At 35.5% G+C, this 17,749-nt stretch overlaps 1 protein-coding gene and 2 long non-coding RNA genes across 5 annotated transcripts; 1 reads left to right on the top strand and 2 right to left on the bottom strand.

Annotated features, from left to right (window-relative positions):
• LOC110263287 (villin-2-like) lies at positions 1,946-4,714 on the bottom strand. Of its 2 annotated transcripts, XR_002348678.1 has the most exons (4): positions 4,674-4,714; positions 3,631-4,304; positions 3,395-3,527; positions 1,946-2,262 (listed from the first exon to the last, which is right to left on the bottom strand). XR_002348678.1 is itself a non-coding variant. In XM_021104392.1 (2 exons), exons 1-2 carry the CDS (start codon positions 2,673-2,675, stop codon positions 2,041-2,043), a joined length of 237 nt encoding a protein of 78 aa, XP_020960051.1. In that variant the 5' UTR covers positions 2,676-2,745; the 3' UTR covers positions 1,946-2,040. The 2 variants fall into 2 exon arrangements, 1 of the variants encoding a protein (XP_020960051.1); XM_021104392.1 differs by lacking the exons at positions 3,395-3,527; positions 3,631-4,304; positions 4,674-4,714 and adding an exon at positions 2,661-2,745.
• LOC110263288 lies at positions 5,398-11,879 on the top strand. The gene is made up of 3 exons (XR_002348680.1): positions 5,398-5,532; positions 5,669-5,675; positions 11,867-11,879. It is a non-coding gene; the product is annotated as an uncharacterized LOC110263288 (long non-coding RNA).
• On the bottom strand, positions 5,477-7,315 carry LOC107648649. 2 transcript variants are annotated; one of them, XR_001622016.2, is made up of 5 exons: positions 7,069-7,304; positions 6,817-6,863; positions 6,137-6,245; positions 5,742-5,948; positions 5,477-5,526 (listed from the first exon to the last, which is right to left on the bottom strand). It is a non-coding gene; the product is annotated as an uncharacterized LOC107648649 (long non-coding RNA). The 2 variants fall into 2 exon arrangements; XR_002348679.1 differs by having other exon boundaries at positions 5,742-6,245; positions 7,069-7,315.

Raw genomic sequence — 17,749 nt, 5'->3', positions numbered from 1 at the left:
TTGGTTCACGAATGGCTCTGCTTTTGTTTTGTTTTTTTTTTTTTCAAATAAACAAAACGGCGTCGTTTTATTCGAACCGGCCGGTTATCAGTCCGGTCCAACCAACTAATAACCGGTCGGTTCGACGGTTTTTAAGCGATTTTTTCTCCAATGGTTATAAGTATCGGATTGAACCGTTTTTATTGTCGGATTCCGGTTGAATTGGTTCGACTAGCCGGTCCAATCCGATTTTTAGAACCATGATAATACATAATATGTATATTCAAAATAAATTTCAGATTTCAGAGGAATAGAGTCAGAAAGAGTTAGTCTGAGACTTGAGACCTGAGGGTTGAGAATTGGAAAATTTTGGCCGGAAATAAACTGCGACTGCAAGACCCCACACGGAAAAGAGAAGTAACGACGGCGAGACACGGTGTGGAGAAGAGACGCAGAAATGACGTCGGCGAGGAAGGGAGAAGCAGAAACGACGAGGACGGGAGAAGCAAAAACGACGCTGGGGAGAAACGGAGAAGCGGCGACACCAACCCACGGCGAGGAGTGGAGAAGCGACGACGACGACCCACGGCGAGGAGCAGAGAAGCGACGACGACGACCCACGGTGAGGAGCAGCGACAGAGAGACGACAAAGAGGGCGACAGAGAGAGAAGGGAGAGAAGGGTTCGCCGATGACAACGATGCGGGGATGTGGGGGATGCGGTGGCTACGGGTTGGGTGGCAGTGGGTGGCTACGGTCGCTGTGGGTGGCTAGGGTTTTTTTTCTTTCAATTTCAATTTCTTCAGTTTTAGAGAGGAAGGGACGAGGGAGTGGGAGTGGGAGTGGGAGTGGGAGTGGGGTTGGGGTGGGCTGCAGGTCTTGGTAGCCATTTAGGGTTTTTTGTTTTTTGTTTTTTTTAATTAACTATGAAACGACGTCGTTTTGAGGATTACAATGAACCGAAAAATCTTTAAAAAATTGGTCGGTTCTGACGGTTCATCAGTTAACCGCCAATTCGACCGATTTTTTGACTAATTTTTTACTAAGCGATTTATGAGCCTAATCAAACCAGCCTAATGGCCGGTTCCAGTTAATCCGATTAAACCAACCGGTTCGATTTGGTTTTTAGAACTATGCTCCAAACTGTATCTAACAAGGGCGTGCGTGTGTCGGATTTTTTATCTTAATAAATAAATTAAATATAATAATTATCAAAATAAATAATTTAAAAAATATTTACCGAAATAAATATCGTTCTCTTATCTCGTTTAAACTGTAAACAAGATAATTTTGCATGTGTCTCATTTACAGTATAAACGAGATAGATGTTATCTCGTTAAATGAGATATATGCATTTATAAATAATTAAATATAATTTTTAAAAATAATAAAAATATTAATATTTTTAATTTGACCAAATTCATAAAAATGAAATGTTTCAAATAATAGGAAAGATAAACCGTCCATTTTAAATAATATGGAGGATAGACACAACTAGAAAATAGATTAATACAGACAGATTTATAGACGGATTTAGTCTTTATTACAGACATATTTTTTGTTACCGACCAAATTACCGACGGATTTTGTCCCTCTGTAAAAGTCCCGTCGAAAATTATTTACCGACGGATTTTTTTTCGTCGGAAAATTACAGACGAATTTTTACAAGTTACTGACGGATTTTCCCTCTATAAATTTTCTATCCATTTCCCAAAGGCGACGAACTTTTCGACGGATTTTCCGTCTGTAATTACAGACAGATTTTTAGACGAATTTTTCATCTGTAATTACAGACGGATTTTTCGACAGATTTTCCGTCTGTAAGGTAAAATAGAATTTTTTCTAATTGCAAAATAAACTTGTTTTCATACAAAATAAATATAAATTTAATACAAATTTTTATCTAATTTGTATTCGAATATTTATAATATTTCAAAAAATAAACAAATTCATCGTATTATGAAGTACTATAAACAAGCAAGTCAATATAATTCAAAACATAAACAAAATGTATTGATCATCAACTATAATTCCTAGTATATTGTCCAACCATACTAAAACTATCAGCTATAGTCTTCAATGTCATCTTCATCATCATCATCATCATCATCATAGTCCTCATCCGAAGACATTGAGGGTGGCGGTGATCCTTGACTTCTTCCAGTTGTCTTAGGGCTAGAACTTTTGGTTCCGGATGATGATTTAAATGCAGAGTTTAAAGCAGCCAAAGCTTCTGCTCTTTGTCTTGGTCCTCCTTGATTCAGCCCATTCAATCTATCCTGTGACTGTGAGAGTAGAAAGTATTAGAAAGAAAGGCAAGTTTCAACGGAGTATGAAATCATCATGATCTGTGACTTGATTTGCAGATGTTCAATTTAATTTAAAAATTATGATATCTTTCCTTCATTTTTCTTTTTGGCAAATTTAATTTAAATACTATGATATTCTTTCCTTCAATTTTCTTTTCGGCAAAGATGAAAAAACCTGAACCTGTACCTACCTAAATATAATTATTAAATTTACCACTAATAACAAAAGAAAAGATACCATATACAATATGCTTAAATGCTTCATCATTATCCTACACCCTCTTATTAGGAGAACCTACTTTTGGTTGAATTTCATTGACTATAAAACAACAAAGAAAAATATAGTTTATACAATCTTAAACATGTTGCCATACCATACTGGATGTCATATCAAAAGATGAATTAAAGGCATTAGACAAGGCAGAGCAAACCAGAAAGCTGGTGTAACTCTGTTTTTCTCCAAGAGCAAACCAGAAAGCTGAGCTTTCTGTTCCTTCTTTAGCATGCTTTAAAGTAACTCCAGGCTGGATATGGATGCGTCAGTGTAACAGATTAAGAAATAAGGTATGTTGTAACAATGACTATTACTAAATAATCTTCATATTAAAAATCATTTAGCCAACTGGTGAATGACTTCATCTTGAAGTAACCATTTAGGCAAACAGAAGTATAATGGATAACAAAAATTTTCAGCTGCAAGACAACCTGCTTTTCGCTCTTCAACTTGTGTGACCCGGCCAACCCAGACGAATACCTCAGCACCACAGTCTAAATACTTAGTTCTAATCAAGATTCCCTTATGTCTCCAAAAGTTCATTTAAAAGTAGCACAAAATAAATGCACATGCCCAGCACAAGCATCTGCTGGTAAAATCTGAAAGTAAACAATATTTTTATAATCAACAAAAGAGTCATTTTTTTGTCTTGATTTGCTAGCAGAGAAGTAGATCTACTCATTAGGCAAAATGCTTAAAAGGTAGTAGCCAATGAATCTCTTTGTTGTGGATTTATCTCAGCTAAAAATCATTGACGATATCACTATTATATCTTTTTGAAGCATGCATCAAGAAGAAACAGGGTAAGGGGAGATGACAATAAAATCAACTTACCTAAAGAGTTGGGCAGGAGTTGTCTCAGGAATGATATCATCATCACTAATTCCTTTCTTTCCAATTGGAGCAAAACCACCAAAGAGAACCCAAAATTCACCTGAGTCTGACTCAGTGTCCAACTTTCCATCATCTGCAACATGAAACACGTTTTTATTGTCATAAAGAAATAAAAATACAAAATTATAATAGGATTTTTGGAAGGTGACATGGAAACATGTACTATGTTCCCTTACCAACAATGGCAACATTACACTTCCCTTCATGATACTTTTCCTTCAGATACTGGATAACTTCCAAAGCCTTGGCTCTTTCCTGAATATTTGAATTAGCTCTATTGAATTGATAAATCTTATTCTATGAGTCTAGGATGAATACATCATAACCATAAATCTTATTTGAATTAGCTCCATTGAATTGATAAATCTTAAAAAATTTGAAAAAAGAAAACAAGCTTATCATCGTAGAAGAAAATATACTCCATCAAGCAAACAATACAAAAAATTAATATGAATAAAAAATAAAAAAACAGTAATTATAACAATTAACAAAAGAATAAACAGAGAAATTAGGTTTGAAAAACTAAAAGCGGTGGTGGTGAAGAGTGGCACCTGAAGCAAATTTTGAAGATATGAATCACCACATTTACCAAACTTCAAGGCTGGTCAATCGTCAACTCTGTCTCGTGCGCACGAATATGATAATTTGGCCCATATTTTCTCCTAATTCGAATATGTAATCTTTTATCACCTCAATCTTCGACAACTCATCAGGGCAGTGCACTTTATACTACTTCACAGCATCTAAAGAAAGTTATTCTTTCTTAACAAAGTTTATTATGGTCCCTTTTAACTATCCTCTCAACAAAGTTCTTGACAATGTCGTTGAATGTGGCAGAAAATAGAAGAACCTGGAGATTAAAAGAAACAAAAATATACATATCAACAGCTCACACAAGTATACCCAAATATTTGAACTAAATGCATAGAAATTACATCTAGGCCAATAAATCAATTCAAGTAATGATGCAATGATTCAGATCATTAACGTGAAGATGCAATGGCACAATACATTTAAGTAGATGCAATTGTTCAGCTGCACAAATAAGAAGTTTCTCAAATATCAAGGAACAATTATATTTTCCTTCAACACAACTTGCAACCTAATTAAAGCAATCAATTAGGATATATGTTTCATCTTTATATCTAGAGAAGAATTCTCAAATGGATTGAACTTTGCATACATGCATGCAGACTATAAGAGAGGCCGTTCAACAAACCTGGCAGCTAGAATTGAATTTTTCTATTTCTTATCCTTAAAACCATCCTGCAACAACACTGTTCATAGTTGTTTAGGAAATTTACAGTTCATAGAGTCAAGTGACTTACTAGTGCTCTCACCCTCTATATCCTCCACATAAGCGGAGAAGCATCACAACTTCAATTTACAATTCTAAACTACAATGAAACTTTAAATCCTAACTAAAAGCAATTGCATTACATTTCATCAGAATGCAAAACTTACCTTAGCAAGCATTTGATCAGCCTCATCAAAGACAAGAATCGTCAATCTGGTCAGGTTCAATTTCTTGAAAGAAATCCACTTCTTGATGGTGCCAGGAGTCCCAATAACCACCTGAGCGTTAATTGACTTCCATTTTTGAATTGGAATTGAATCCCTGCTATCTGTCAGAACGGCACACTCTGAGCTAATCCTTGTGTGCTTCCCCATCTTCCGGAGAACTTCAGTGTTCTAAGACACACAAAAAAAACCAATCACTTCATACTTCAAGTAGATACACTTTTTTGTTAAGTCTATTACTAACATGTCTGGATAAACTTCTCTAAAAAAATACATCCTCAGGGTTGAGACAAATTAATTTTCTACCCTTTTTTAGAAAGCGATATTTTTCTTATCACATTAATAATCAATCTCATGGAGTGATTCACATTAACAATCACAGTTGAGGGGTAACACTGATCAACTGCATCTCCACCAATAGGCCCGAAACTTCCTCTTGCAACAATTTCAGCACCTTTATCTATAGCATCATTGATAAGGCCTTCAAGTTTTTCAAAATTCTCATGCATGCATAGAGCTCCCATGTCATACCTTCCAGCCAGTGGTGGACCCTGCAAGTAATCATTAACTGTGTGAGGCTTAAAAAAACTGGGATAAAATACAAAATAGCTCAGGGGACCTTGTTCCCCTCTAAATCAATACCAGTCCGAAATCAGCAATTTTCATGAGAATTCTCAAGACATACTTTGCAAGAATTACTGTTCAAACTCTTCCAACAATTAGCCAAAATATAAGTAGATTCATTTACCCTTTCAGAAATATCAACCTTCCCTCTTGCATAGCATCCTATGCTGTTTGGTGCAGCTTGAACTACTTCCAAAATCGCCTGCTTTGCGGCCGCTTGAAAACTCGAATTCGTCCTAGTTTTGTTTCCACAAATAGCCTTGTCCCCCTGGCCCTGCATACTCATCAAAGAAGCTATAATTTTTAGACCTCATGAAGCATCCATCAAGAAATATTTGGGACGTTGTGGCTTAAAGCAAACATGTTAAGGAACTAGTTTGTTGCTCAACAACGAAATACTATCATTAACTATAACTTTGCAAAAGCAATATCAGGACAGCAAAGAGAGATCAAATTAAACATGACTTGAAGTATTGCAATAGCAGTTATCATGCAAATTGAAATGAGTTTAAAATGAAGATGTAAATTAAAGGATACAATGAGAAATATCCATCAGGCCTCAAAAAAGTAACTTTCTGACCACCATTGAGTATGACTTTGACATTCGACACTTTTCCGGGAATTATATAGTCTTTTGTTCCTAAATCTGCAAACAAATTTATGCACACCATTAACAAGAAATGGATGCAAGAAATGGATGCACACAAAGGAATGGATGCACACCATAATGAACTCTAGCAAAACCTTGCTGAATTCCATTCAATTAACATTATCAGATACACCTAAGTAAATGAAATGACACCAAAAATGCTAACAGGCTCTGACAGCCATCTTCCTAAATATTTCAAATTACAATTGATACTATAGGCCAACCAAAGCTTCAAATTAGATGAATTCTGAATGACTAAATCAAACTTGATTTTGGTGTGAACTCCAAAACAATATGAACAACTTGAACTGACATATGACCCCAAGTACCATTACCAGTCCCATCAACAATTCAAAGTCAATCTCACATATTAAAGTGCTTTAGTGCATCTACATATTAAAGTTGAAAGCTTTAGTTCATATAAAGTTTATTGAACAAAATATAAAAAATCTGCCAATTCGAATGCAATGGTTATTCGCATCAGTCACCATCCAACAATTAGATTTTGAATTAAGTAAAAAGTAAGAAAATAAAAATCAGAGTGACAAAAAAGAAAAACAAAGCATACTGCTGGGGATCTTCACTCGACCATAAATGGTGTAACCTTCAGCGGACCTGAAAAAAACAAATTAGGATTAAAATCGATCCACATAACATAATTCTAAACCGGAGAGAACAAACGGAAAATTAGGGTTAAGGGACGAGAATTAGGGTTAAGAAAAACAGGGAAGGGACAGGGTTAGGGCTAGGGATAATGAAATCGGAACAGAATCACAATGGAAGGGTTAGGGCTAGAGACGAGAAGAAGGTGGAGGCCTACCTGAACTAACAGCGACGAGAAGAGACGATGACAAACCTCTGGCGAGAAGAGAAGAAACAGCGCGAGAGCGGTGGCGGAGGGAGCTCGTAAGACAAGAGCACGGCCGAGAGAGCTCGTGTGACGACGAAAGGAGCAAACGCATTGAGAGCGGCGGTGGAAGGAGCTCGTGCGACGCGAGCGGCGGCGGCGGCGGCGACAGTGGAGGACGTCACATCTTTAATGGAGAGAGAGAAGGCATGGGAGTAATTCAAGGAGAATGTGAAAAAAAAGTGAACTGAAGTATTGGAACCAAAGTGACCCATCTCCTTATTCTAATATATTTCCGACAGAAAATTTTAAATTACAGACGGATTTTCCATCTGTAATAATTTAATAAAATGCAGCGTTTTGTTTATTTAATTACAGACGGATTTTCCGTCTGTAACTATTTTCCACAAAAAAAATTTACTGACAGAATTATCGACGGATTCTATTTTTCGTCTGTAATTTATGCTAATTCATTTTTTTATTTTCTGACAAAAAAATTCCTCTAAAATTCCCTCTGTATTTCCATGGGATAAAATTCATCGGAAATATGTAATAACTATTTTTCTAAAGTGGGACTATCCATTTATCACGTTAGCACGTTTACTTTGAAAGCACATAAGTGCACTGTTAAATTGCCCACTATTAATACGGTTACGTTGGATTGACTCTTAATAGGAATCATCCAACCAATCAATTCATCTCTATTGAGTTCTGTATGGGATAAAGTTATTTAAATTATAATTATATTTCAAATTTTTATGTGCTCCCATTGTTAGACCAAATATGATTTTTATAAGAAAATTATAAAAAGAAATAATTAGTTACATGGTGATGTCTCCATATATAATATTTATATTTATTTTAATTAAATTAGGTCATTTGACAGTTTGGTTATTTATTTAATTTTTGAAATTGACATCAAGCAAGAAGTGCGGAAACAGTTACGGGGCAATTCAAAATTTTCGCAAGTGGTGTACAAAAGGTAACTGTCAGCTGACATTAGGTTAGTCTATAAATAGAGCTTTAGGAACACATTGTAAGGAGTTCAGTTCTTTTAAAAAAGCATTTGAAAGAATGAGAAAGCATAAATTGAAAATGAATCCCTTGCAATGTGCTTTTGGTGTGAGTATAGGAAATTTTCTTGGTACAGAAAAAAGGGATTGAAATTGACAAAAATAAGGCAAAGGCTATTTTAGAGGCTCCTCCTCCAGCTAACAAAAACCAACTGCAAGCATTTTTAGGGAAAGTCAATTACCTCAGAAGGTTCATTTTCAATATGTCAGGAAAAACCAAGGTTTTTCTGCCTCTGATCAAGTTGAAAAAAGATGAAGAGTTCCAATGAAAAACAAAGCATCAAGAAGCTTTTGACAACATCAAGCAGTATTTGACTAATCCTCCTATTATGACACCTCCAAGGCACGAAGCACCTCTAAAACTTTATGTGTCAGCTTCTGAAGTAACAATTGGTGGAATGCTGGCTCAAGAAGATGAGAATGGCAACGAAAGAGTGATTTATTACCTAAGTCGTGTGCTAAATGATGTTCATAGCCGTTATTCTCTAATTGAGAAACTTTGTTTAGCTTTATATTTTTCTTGTTTAAAACTTAAGTACTATTTGATTCCTAGGAATGTTTATGTAATTTCTAAGTTTTATGTTCTTAAATATATGTTGTCTTCTCCAATATTGCATGGTAGACTAGGAAAATAGATGTTGGCCTTAACGGAATTTTCTTTACATTTTGTTCCTACAAGAGCCGTTAAGGGTCAGGTTCTAGCTGATTTTCTGGTTGACCATCATTGTATTGACATTGATGAGAGTTTACTGGATTTTGTTGGTTTAGTACCTTGGAAATTATATTTTGACGGTTCATGCCATAAGGGTGGTGTTGGTATAGGAATTTTAATTATTTCTCCAAGCGGCGAGCCAAGTAAATTCCTCTTTGAATCGAATTATTCATGTTCCAACAATGAGGCAGAGTATGAAGCGTTAATAATGGGACTGGAGTTATTATTAGAAAGAGGAGTTAAAAATGTGGAAATTTTTGGAGATTCACAGCTTGTAGTCCGTCAAGTATCACTTGAATATAGGTGTGTTAGTGAAAATTTAAGAAAGTATTTCAATGTAGCTACAAAGTTGTTGAGCGAATTTGACAATGTTATTTTAAGGCATATTCCAAGAGAGTTAAATCAAGAAGCAAATGAATTAGCTCAAATTGCTTCAAGATATAAGATCAAGCCCTCAACACTAGAAAAATTGGTAAGGATAAAGGACATATTTATGCCTTTGAAAAAAAAGAGAAGTGTTGTCATTAGAAAAACTAGACCCAGAAGATTGGAGAGTACCAATTATGGAATATCTAGAAAATTCAAGTCTCAGTGTCAATAGAAAACTTAAATATAGAGCTCAAAGTTATGTTCTAATGAATAATGTCTTATTTAAGAAATTTGTTGATAGAAACCTCTTGACATGTTTGGGAGAAAAAGAAGTGTATTTGGCTCTTACTAAGTGCACGAGGGAATTTGTGGTGCCCATCAGTCAAGAAAAAAAATGAAATAGGTGATAAATAGGAGAAGATTGTATTGGCCAACTATTCAAAGAGATTGTATAAATTATGCTAGGTCTTGTGAAGAATGCCAAAAACGTGGAAGCCTTCAACATATTCCAGTGTCAGAATTGCATGTTATAGTTAAGCCATGGCCGTTTAGAGGTTAGGCTTTAGATCTGATCAGTCAGATTCACCCACCTTCTTCCAAAGGTCATAAGTTCATTTTGGTTAGTGTAGATTATTTTTCTAAATAGGTAGAGGCTATCCCTTTAAGGGAGGTGACTTACAATGAAATAATTGATTTTATTGAGGAGCATATTATGCATAGATTTGGAATTCCTCAGTCTATTACCACTAATCAAGGAACTATGTTTATTGGGAAAAATGTCATGGAATATGCCAAATTTAGGGATATAAAAATGCTTTCTTCTACACCGTATTATGCCCAAGTGAATGGACAAGTGGAGGTAGCAAATAAAATTTTGATTGCATTAATTAAAAAACACATTGGAAGGCAGCCAAGAAATTGGCACCAAACTCTCAGTCAAGTTCTTTAGGCTTACTGAAATTCTCCAAGAGGTTCTACTGGGACCACCCTATATAAGTTAGTTTACGGTCATGATGCGATGTTGCCAATTGATATTAATTTGCAAAGTATAAGGATGGATAGACAAGATGAGATACCAGTAGTAGATTATTGGAATTCTTTGTATGATGAGTTCAATGAACTAGATGACGAAAGGTGGAGAGTTTTAGAGCAGGTGATTCGACAAAAAGAGATTATGTCAAAATCATACAACTGCCGTGTTAAAGCAAAGACATTTGCAGTTAGAGATTTAGTGTGGAAAACAATTTTGCCTATAGAAAAAAAAATCTTATGGTAAGTGGTCTCCAACTTGAGAAGGACCTTATGTAGTTGACAAGATTTATTCTGAAAATGCCTATAAGATTATTGAAGTCAAATCAGGAAGAAGAATTCCTTCAATAAATGACAAATATTTAAAAATATATAGGCCAGGCATGTATGAGATAAACATTCTACATATTTAAGGATACGAAAATATCCAATTGAAGTGTCAAAGAAAAAAATAAAGAGCTAACTAATATTTGCAATTCAATTTGTAAAAGCTAACATATCCTTGTGATTTCTCTGAATTGCAAGTTCTATTAACAGTGTAAAGCATTAAGATTATGAGACAAATATGTGTCCAAAGCATTAATTTAAAATAAGAGTCAATACAGAAAATAACTTATCATTTTGTGAGTGCAGAATAGTACATGCCAACATATAGAACTAAAAGTTTAGTGAATAAACCTGTATGAAGCTAGAGGCATGTCAATAAAATGCACATTTGATTTAATTTGACAGCACTTGAGGCAAATGCACACAAGATGGCATGCACCAGTGCAACCTGACATGGATAGATATGGAGGTCATCCCAAATGAAATATAAAAGTGGTCACTGTGATATTAATAATTAGTTTAGTGTGAAATAATGTAATAACTTCCCAAAAAATAGCAAGTGCTGACCAGTCTCCAAAATAAGGATAGAGTGTATACAAAAGCAAGTAATAAACAAAACTCTAAAATTTCAAAAAGTGAAGATTGCATAAGAAATACAAGACTAAGTTTCAAAGATCTCCATCAAGAAAGTAACTTCAGTTTGGAGAGCGGTTTAGAAGTTCTTAGCTTCTTTTGCAACTTCATGTGAGGAAAGCATCTTCTTTTCAAGTGATTGTAAAGATGCATTGCTACTGTCTAGCATGCTGCTTGCTTTGGCAAATTGACCCTCATTCTTTATCAAAATAGCATCCAGCCTATTTTTTGCTTCTCTCTTGACAGTTAATCTCTGAAAACACTTAACACACATATCAAGGCATCTAATGGTAATAAGAGAAGATTAAACATAGGGAACTTAAGGCCAAAGAAGCATGCTTTCAATCAAAGCACATAATTAGGAAGGTAAATGTAAAACCATGCAAATAGTATGAATAAGTGGGTAAAGAGTTGATAAAATTCACTCAATTGAGCACAAGATAAACCATAAAATAGTGGTTTATCAACAGTCAGCTATTGTTCCAAGTCTCGAATCTCCTCAGATAACTCATGAGCCCGGTTTTTAACTTTTGAAATATGGGCAGCCAGGGTAGTTTTGGCAATCTCAAAAGAGGACGTGTCTTGTTTTAACTTAGAAAGAGCTTCAATTGATTGTTGATATGATGAGATAGCTGCTTGAAAATCTGGAAATTTGGTATAAATGTCCTCATAAACTTTTTGCAAACGAGCCAACAAAGGATCAATAGTCAAAGGATGTGGTGTAATTGAAAAAGTTTGAAGAATATCAGAAAGCTGAGCCTTAAAGTGTGGATCGGTGGCAAGTGTCAAAACAGGTGATGAGCGGATATTTTATACGCTTTTTGGCATAGTTTTCATATAGTTTTTAGTATATTTTGTTTAGTTTTTATTAAGGTTTTATAGGTTTTAGTGTTAAATTCACATTTTTGGATTCTACTATAAGTTTTTGTGTTTTCGTGCAATTTCAGGTATTTTCTGACTGAAATTGAAGAGTTGGAGCAAAAATATGATTCAGAGACAGAGAAAGCACTGCAGATGCTGTCCGGATTTGACCTCATTGCACTCGAAAGAGCTTTTTTGGAGCTATAGAAGTCCAAATGGAGCGTTCTTAACGGCTATAAAAATCTGACTTTCAGATCTTTCCATAAATGTATAATAGTCCATACTTTGCTTCATATTAGAAGGCCCAAAACTGGCGTCCAACGCCAGCTACCTGCCCCCTTCTAGGCGTCCAGTGCCCAAAGAGCAGAGCCCAGCGTCCAAACACCCAGAGAGGACCCCCTAACCAGCGATCAACGCCCTAGGAGCCTCATATCACGTAGATCTCATCAAAGCTTAGCCCAAACACTTACCAAGTGGGCCCCTGAAGTAGATTTTAGCACTAGAAAGACTGTTTTACCCTTACTAGTCATTGTTTAGTATTTAAGGGATTAGATTTATGTAATTTAGGAATCATACACTATCTCATTCAGCATACACATTTTTACCATTGTATTTTCCTTTCAGTATGAGTTTCTAAACCTCCTAGGTTGAGGAGAGAAGCCCTGCTGAGTCCTATGATTTAATAAAAGTATTACTATTTCTTCTTCGATCCATGTTTGATTTATTTCTAAGATGTATACTCGCTCTTCAACATAGTGAATAGGATGATCAGTGACAATCAGCTTTATTCATCATACTAAGACGAACGTGCTTGACAAACACCCGCGTCTACTTGGGTTCATGTGAATACGTGATTGGAAAGCGCGAACCAACAACTATGTTTATACATCTCATACGGCTAATCCACGACTTCGTTGGGGATTTCTCAAGACACCAGTTCAGCCAATTTTCAGAGAGATTAGGGTCTCCGTGGTATAGGCTAGAATCCAAAGAAGCAGCATTCTCTGATCCGGAAGATTCGACCTTGTCCGTGGCATTTTGAGTAGGATCGCCAAGAGAATGAACTGCTAGAGCTTCACCCTTCATCAGATTGGATGACCACGACCAATGACGTTCAATCTGTAGCAGAGGAGATCAATGACCACGGCCCATGGCGTTGATCACATACAGCATTCCATAGAAGAGATCATTCACAAGTAAAGAAGACAGTAATACCAGAGTTAATTCAGAAAGACAAAACAACTCCAAGCCTCATCCATCTCAGACATTTATCTAGGTTTTAAGATTATCATTATAATTCCATCTTCCAAATTCAATTCTTCTATACGCCTGACTAAGACCTGCAAGATAACCATAACTTGCTTCAAACCACAATTCTCGTGGGATCGACCCTGACTCGCTCAGGTATTACTTGGACGACCCAGTGCACTTGCTGGTACAACTGTACGAAAGTGTGGGGATTCGTGCACCAACAGGTTTGGATTGAATGACACCGAGCTGTTGGGTCAATGGAAGTAGAATGGATTCGTCAGCAGTCTTAGTTGTGGGAGGTGTAGTATGGGGTTGCTCTGTTGGAAGGTAACTTTGAATGGTTGAACAAGACTCAACTATGGCCTTCTGTGTATCCATATTACATGCATATGCTTCATTCAGACTTTCTAAGTCAGCCAACAAATCATTCACTACATTAGGGGTCTGAGCATGAATGGAAGTGATTTGTATTTGTTTTTCTGACCGCTCACTCGGAAAGATTTCATAATTTTGAAGCTAAAAAAAGATACAAAAGAAGGTGTCAACATACATACATACATACATACATACATACATACATACATACATACATACATACATACATACATACATACATACATACATATATATATATATATATATATATATATAAGAAAAAACAAGAAAGAGATATTCATGATCAGGCTAAATGACATGTCATACCTTCTTAGCATTAGTTTTAGGTGTAGGCTTGTCAGATGTGGCAGCCATCCGATTTTTAGTGCTAGGCACAATCAAAGAAATGGTAGGAGCCACAGTGACCTAAGGCAAGAAGTGAAATGAGAACAAAGGTAATTAATGAGATTAAAAATCGGCATGAGAGTCATCATCATCATTTAAGTTCTTCCAGATAATGCTATTTTTAATATAGAGGATGTGAGAATATATAAAAATACATGAGAAGCAAGTTGACTACTGAGGCTAAGGGTATCAACATCATTGTCTTCCGAAGAGGATTTACTCACTACTTTATCACTAGACGAGTTGCTTTCGTTTTCCTCTTCATTTTTCTGAGAGACCTCCAATCCATCAAGGTTGCCATCAGATTCATTTGATGTGTCATCCTCATCACCACTATTTGAAGATGTTGACACTGTAATTGGTTCAAGTCTTCTCTTTATCCGGCGGCTTGAGTAAGTAAAATTGGGTTTTTTTTTTCTTACAAGCCTACCAGAAGTCTTTCTCAAAGAAGGATTGGTAGTAAGAGAGGTGGTTTTTTCCTCTGTAACAAAAAAAAAGTTAAAATAGGTGCCATTTTCAAAAGGCATTATACATGAAGAAAATAACATTAATAACAACAACACAAAGAGGAACATAATTTTTGAAATCAAAATGGGCAAATAATTTAGTTTTAATTACCTTTTTTGACGATTGATGCTCTCTTCACTTGTTGCATTATGAGAGCAGTGGTCATCCTTTGACAACAAGTATTGAAAGCAACTTTAATGGAAAAGTAATAAGTTTTCCACCAAGAAAAGAATGAATATGTGGTCAATAGACAAGGTTTAAAAGGGAATAGGTAAAATTTATGTCTCCACAAAGTATTATCCTTCTGAATGTGCAACAGATCTTCTAGTGAAGTAGCTTTGACGTGCAAAGAGTGTGACCCCTGAAGATGGTAAGAAGATGGAATGACCTGAGCTAACCCAAATTGCCTAGAAATGGCGTTTGGCATATAGACCACTGTTCTTAGGTCATCTTCACCTGGGAATCCAGCAAAAAGTAATTGGGGAGTCAAGAACTGTGACCAAATAGTGATACTTTCTTTTTGTGTAATCCTGGCTGGGGTAAGAGATCGCGTCAACCATTCAAAATCAGTTTGACAATTAACAAAAGGAGTCAGATTGATGTTGTGGTCTTTCTCTGGTAAGTAATAAATGCACAGAAGAAGTGTTTCATCTTATCATGTGAGGCCATTAACTTATCCGGAAAAACTAAGTTGAGCAGACGGTGTCCTGCAATTACAGAATCTGTAGGACCTTTTTGGGTCAAGCGCTGTTGTAGCTCAGACTCAAAAATGGAAGACAGCCACAATTGAAAGAACCAAACAGGACCGTCAACATTAGTGATTCTCTTCTTCTCCCTCATAAGGTCCGTGATCCAATCCAGAGTGAGATATAGTCGAGTTAGAAACAATTTGGCTAAACACAACTTCCTACCTTCGGCTAACATAATGGCCAATGGGAGATAAGTGACTTCAACTTGAATACTCTGGGTACAGAAAACAACGCCGCTCAACCAATAGAGAAGAAAGGCAATATGCTCATTATCCGAAACAGGTGCTTCATCTTGACCTCTGTTATTGAGAATGAAACTCTGGTAAGTGGTAGAAGAGATATCAATGGCATACTTAACTCCTGTGGTCGACTTGGTGGTAGTTAAAATTTTCCCTCCTAAAGGAGGTAGGTCCGTTATAGCAGCTACATCCAGAAGAGTAGGCGTAATCATACCATATGGGATATAAAAATTGTGAGAAGTCTCATTCCAGAAATACAAAGCACCTCCCATTAATCCTGAATTGACAGTGTAAGAGTTTTTACTAAGCTGAATTAGATCATATATTTCAATCTCTTTCCACAAGATCATCTTCTCAGTTTCAACCCTATCTAACCAAGTACGGTAACCTCCAATGTTAGCCTTTGGGGATTTCTGAACAACTTGTTGTTGGAATCGAAGTATCCAATAGGAATGGAATCTTGAAAAGCAACGGTTTTTCTTTGAGGGTGACCAGGAAAAAAAATTTATTTTGTTGGCAACTTTGGGATAATAGGGCCGACAAAATCTGAGTCTACACCGTCAATAGTGAAAGGGAGTAGCACCTGAGATTTTCATATTTTTTATTTTGTGGCCTCTGGTTCAGGAGTAAAATCTTTGCCCTTTTTGACAATATGCTTATCACAAATGACCACTTTAGATGAAGAAGGAGGACTTGTTGACAGATGGTGGCTTGAGGTTGCCATAACAATGCAGATTGAAAAAATCCAGGTTTTGGGTGCCGAGGTTGTCAACGATCAACAAACAAGCTGTAAAGGTAGAAAAAAATGAAATTGAACTTATATGTGTTTAATTTGGTTTAAGCAGTAAGCAAAGATTTAACATAAAACAAGACTTAATACTGCTTGTCAATACTCATGAATATAAAAAAAAATCATAAATGAAACATGAAAAAAAATTCATTATCTACTAGATTGATCATTGCTAAAAGTAAGGAGAAGGTGTATATAATCTAAGCAAATTCCTTTGTTTTCTATTGCATTTGTGTAACGTTGCTTCAGAGCATTGCCAGGGATCCTAAAATTGCATTCTTCATTAAAAAATCCAATGGCAAAAAAATAATGCAAAAGCTAAATTATTCCTAATTAATATGGCCACAAGATAGCAATTATTTCTACTTACATTGGAAAAAGTCTGGTAAAACAAGCTCACTTAAAATAGATCATGTTAGTGAAGGAGCCAAAACAAGCTCACTTACTATTAAAAAGAAGTTGGTAAATATATACACAAAGAAGTCTGGTAAAGTATCTCCTTCAGCAAGACCTCGAAGATTAGAAGATAGATGAACCAACGGAAAACAAATTGAAGAAATTCAAAACCTTGATCCTCAACACATCATGAACAGGTTCTGGGGTAGCACACAATTTTCAATTAGGGAACATCAGGTTATATTTGTAGATATAATAATATATTACCAAAAAAAAATAAAAGGGATGAAATTTCGACATATTTGTACCAAGAAAATGAACTATCCCTTCTATCCCTTCTACCTCTTCTTTTATACTTGAAAATAGAAAAAAAAGACAGCAAAATAGCAAAATTGAAGAATAGGGTTAACAATCAAATCGTAATTTGAGTCAAAGAATGTAAAATAAAAAAGGAGAATGCTCTTCAGAGTAAGATTCTAGTACTCAGTTATGAATAACACAAGGGATATTTTGCATGCCATTTTTGGGATTAAGATTTCTCTGAATCAACAATGAAAAAGAAAAAGACAAAAATGGAGCTAGCAATGAAATCCTACCTGAAATATCAGAAGATCTAGATACAGTTGAATTCTTGTGAATGGAAGAAACCCACCATAGTAGATGAAATTTGGAAGAATAAGAGACGCAGAGTTGAAGAAGAAACTGTTGATTGTTCAAACACTAATGTATTCACTCTCTCACAAGTATTACAAGAAGATAAGAGTACTGAACTGTCTCACTTTTTTGTTTAGCCAAAATAAAAATAAATAAATGAATAAATAAAATAACAAAAAAAGAAAAAGAGTACGAGTACTCTTGTGTGTTCTCTAGATGACGTTTCAAACTATTGTTATTTTTATATACATTTTATAAGAGAAAATATATATATATATATATAT

The sequence above is a fragment of the Arachis ipaensis genome, chromosome B06, assembly GCF_000816755.2.
Source record: "Arachis ipaensis cultivar K30076 chromosome B06, Araip1.1, whole genome shotgun sequence".
In the NCBI taxonomy this organism is placed as follows: Eukaryota; Viridiplantae; Streptophyta; class Magnoliopsida; order Fabales; family Fabaceae; genus Arachis; species Arachis ipaensis.
The sequence above is the reverse complement of the archived record's forward strand: the minus strand, read 5'-3'. Positions and strand labels throughout refer to the sequence as shown.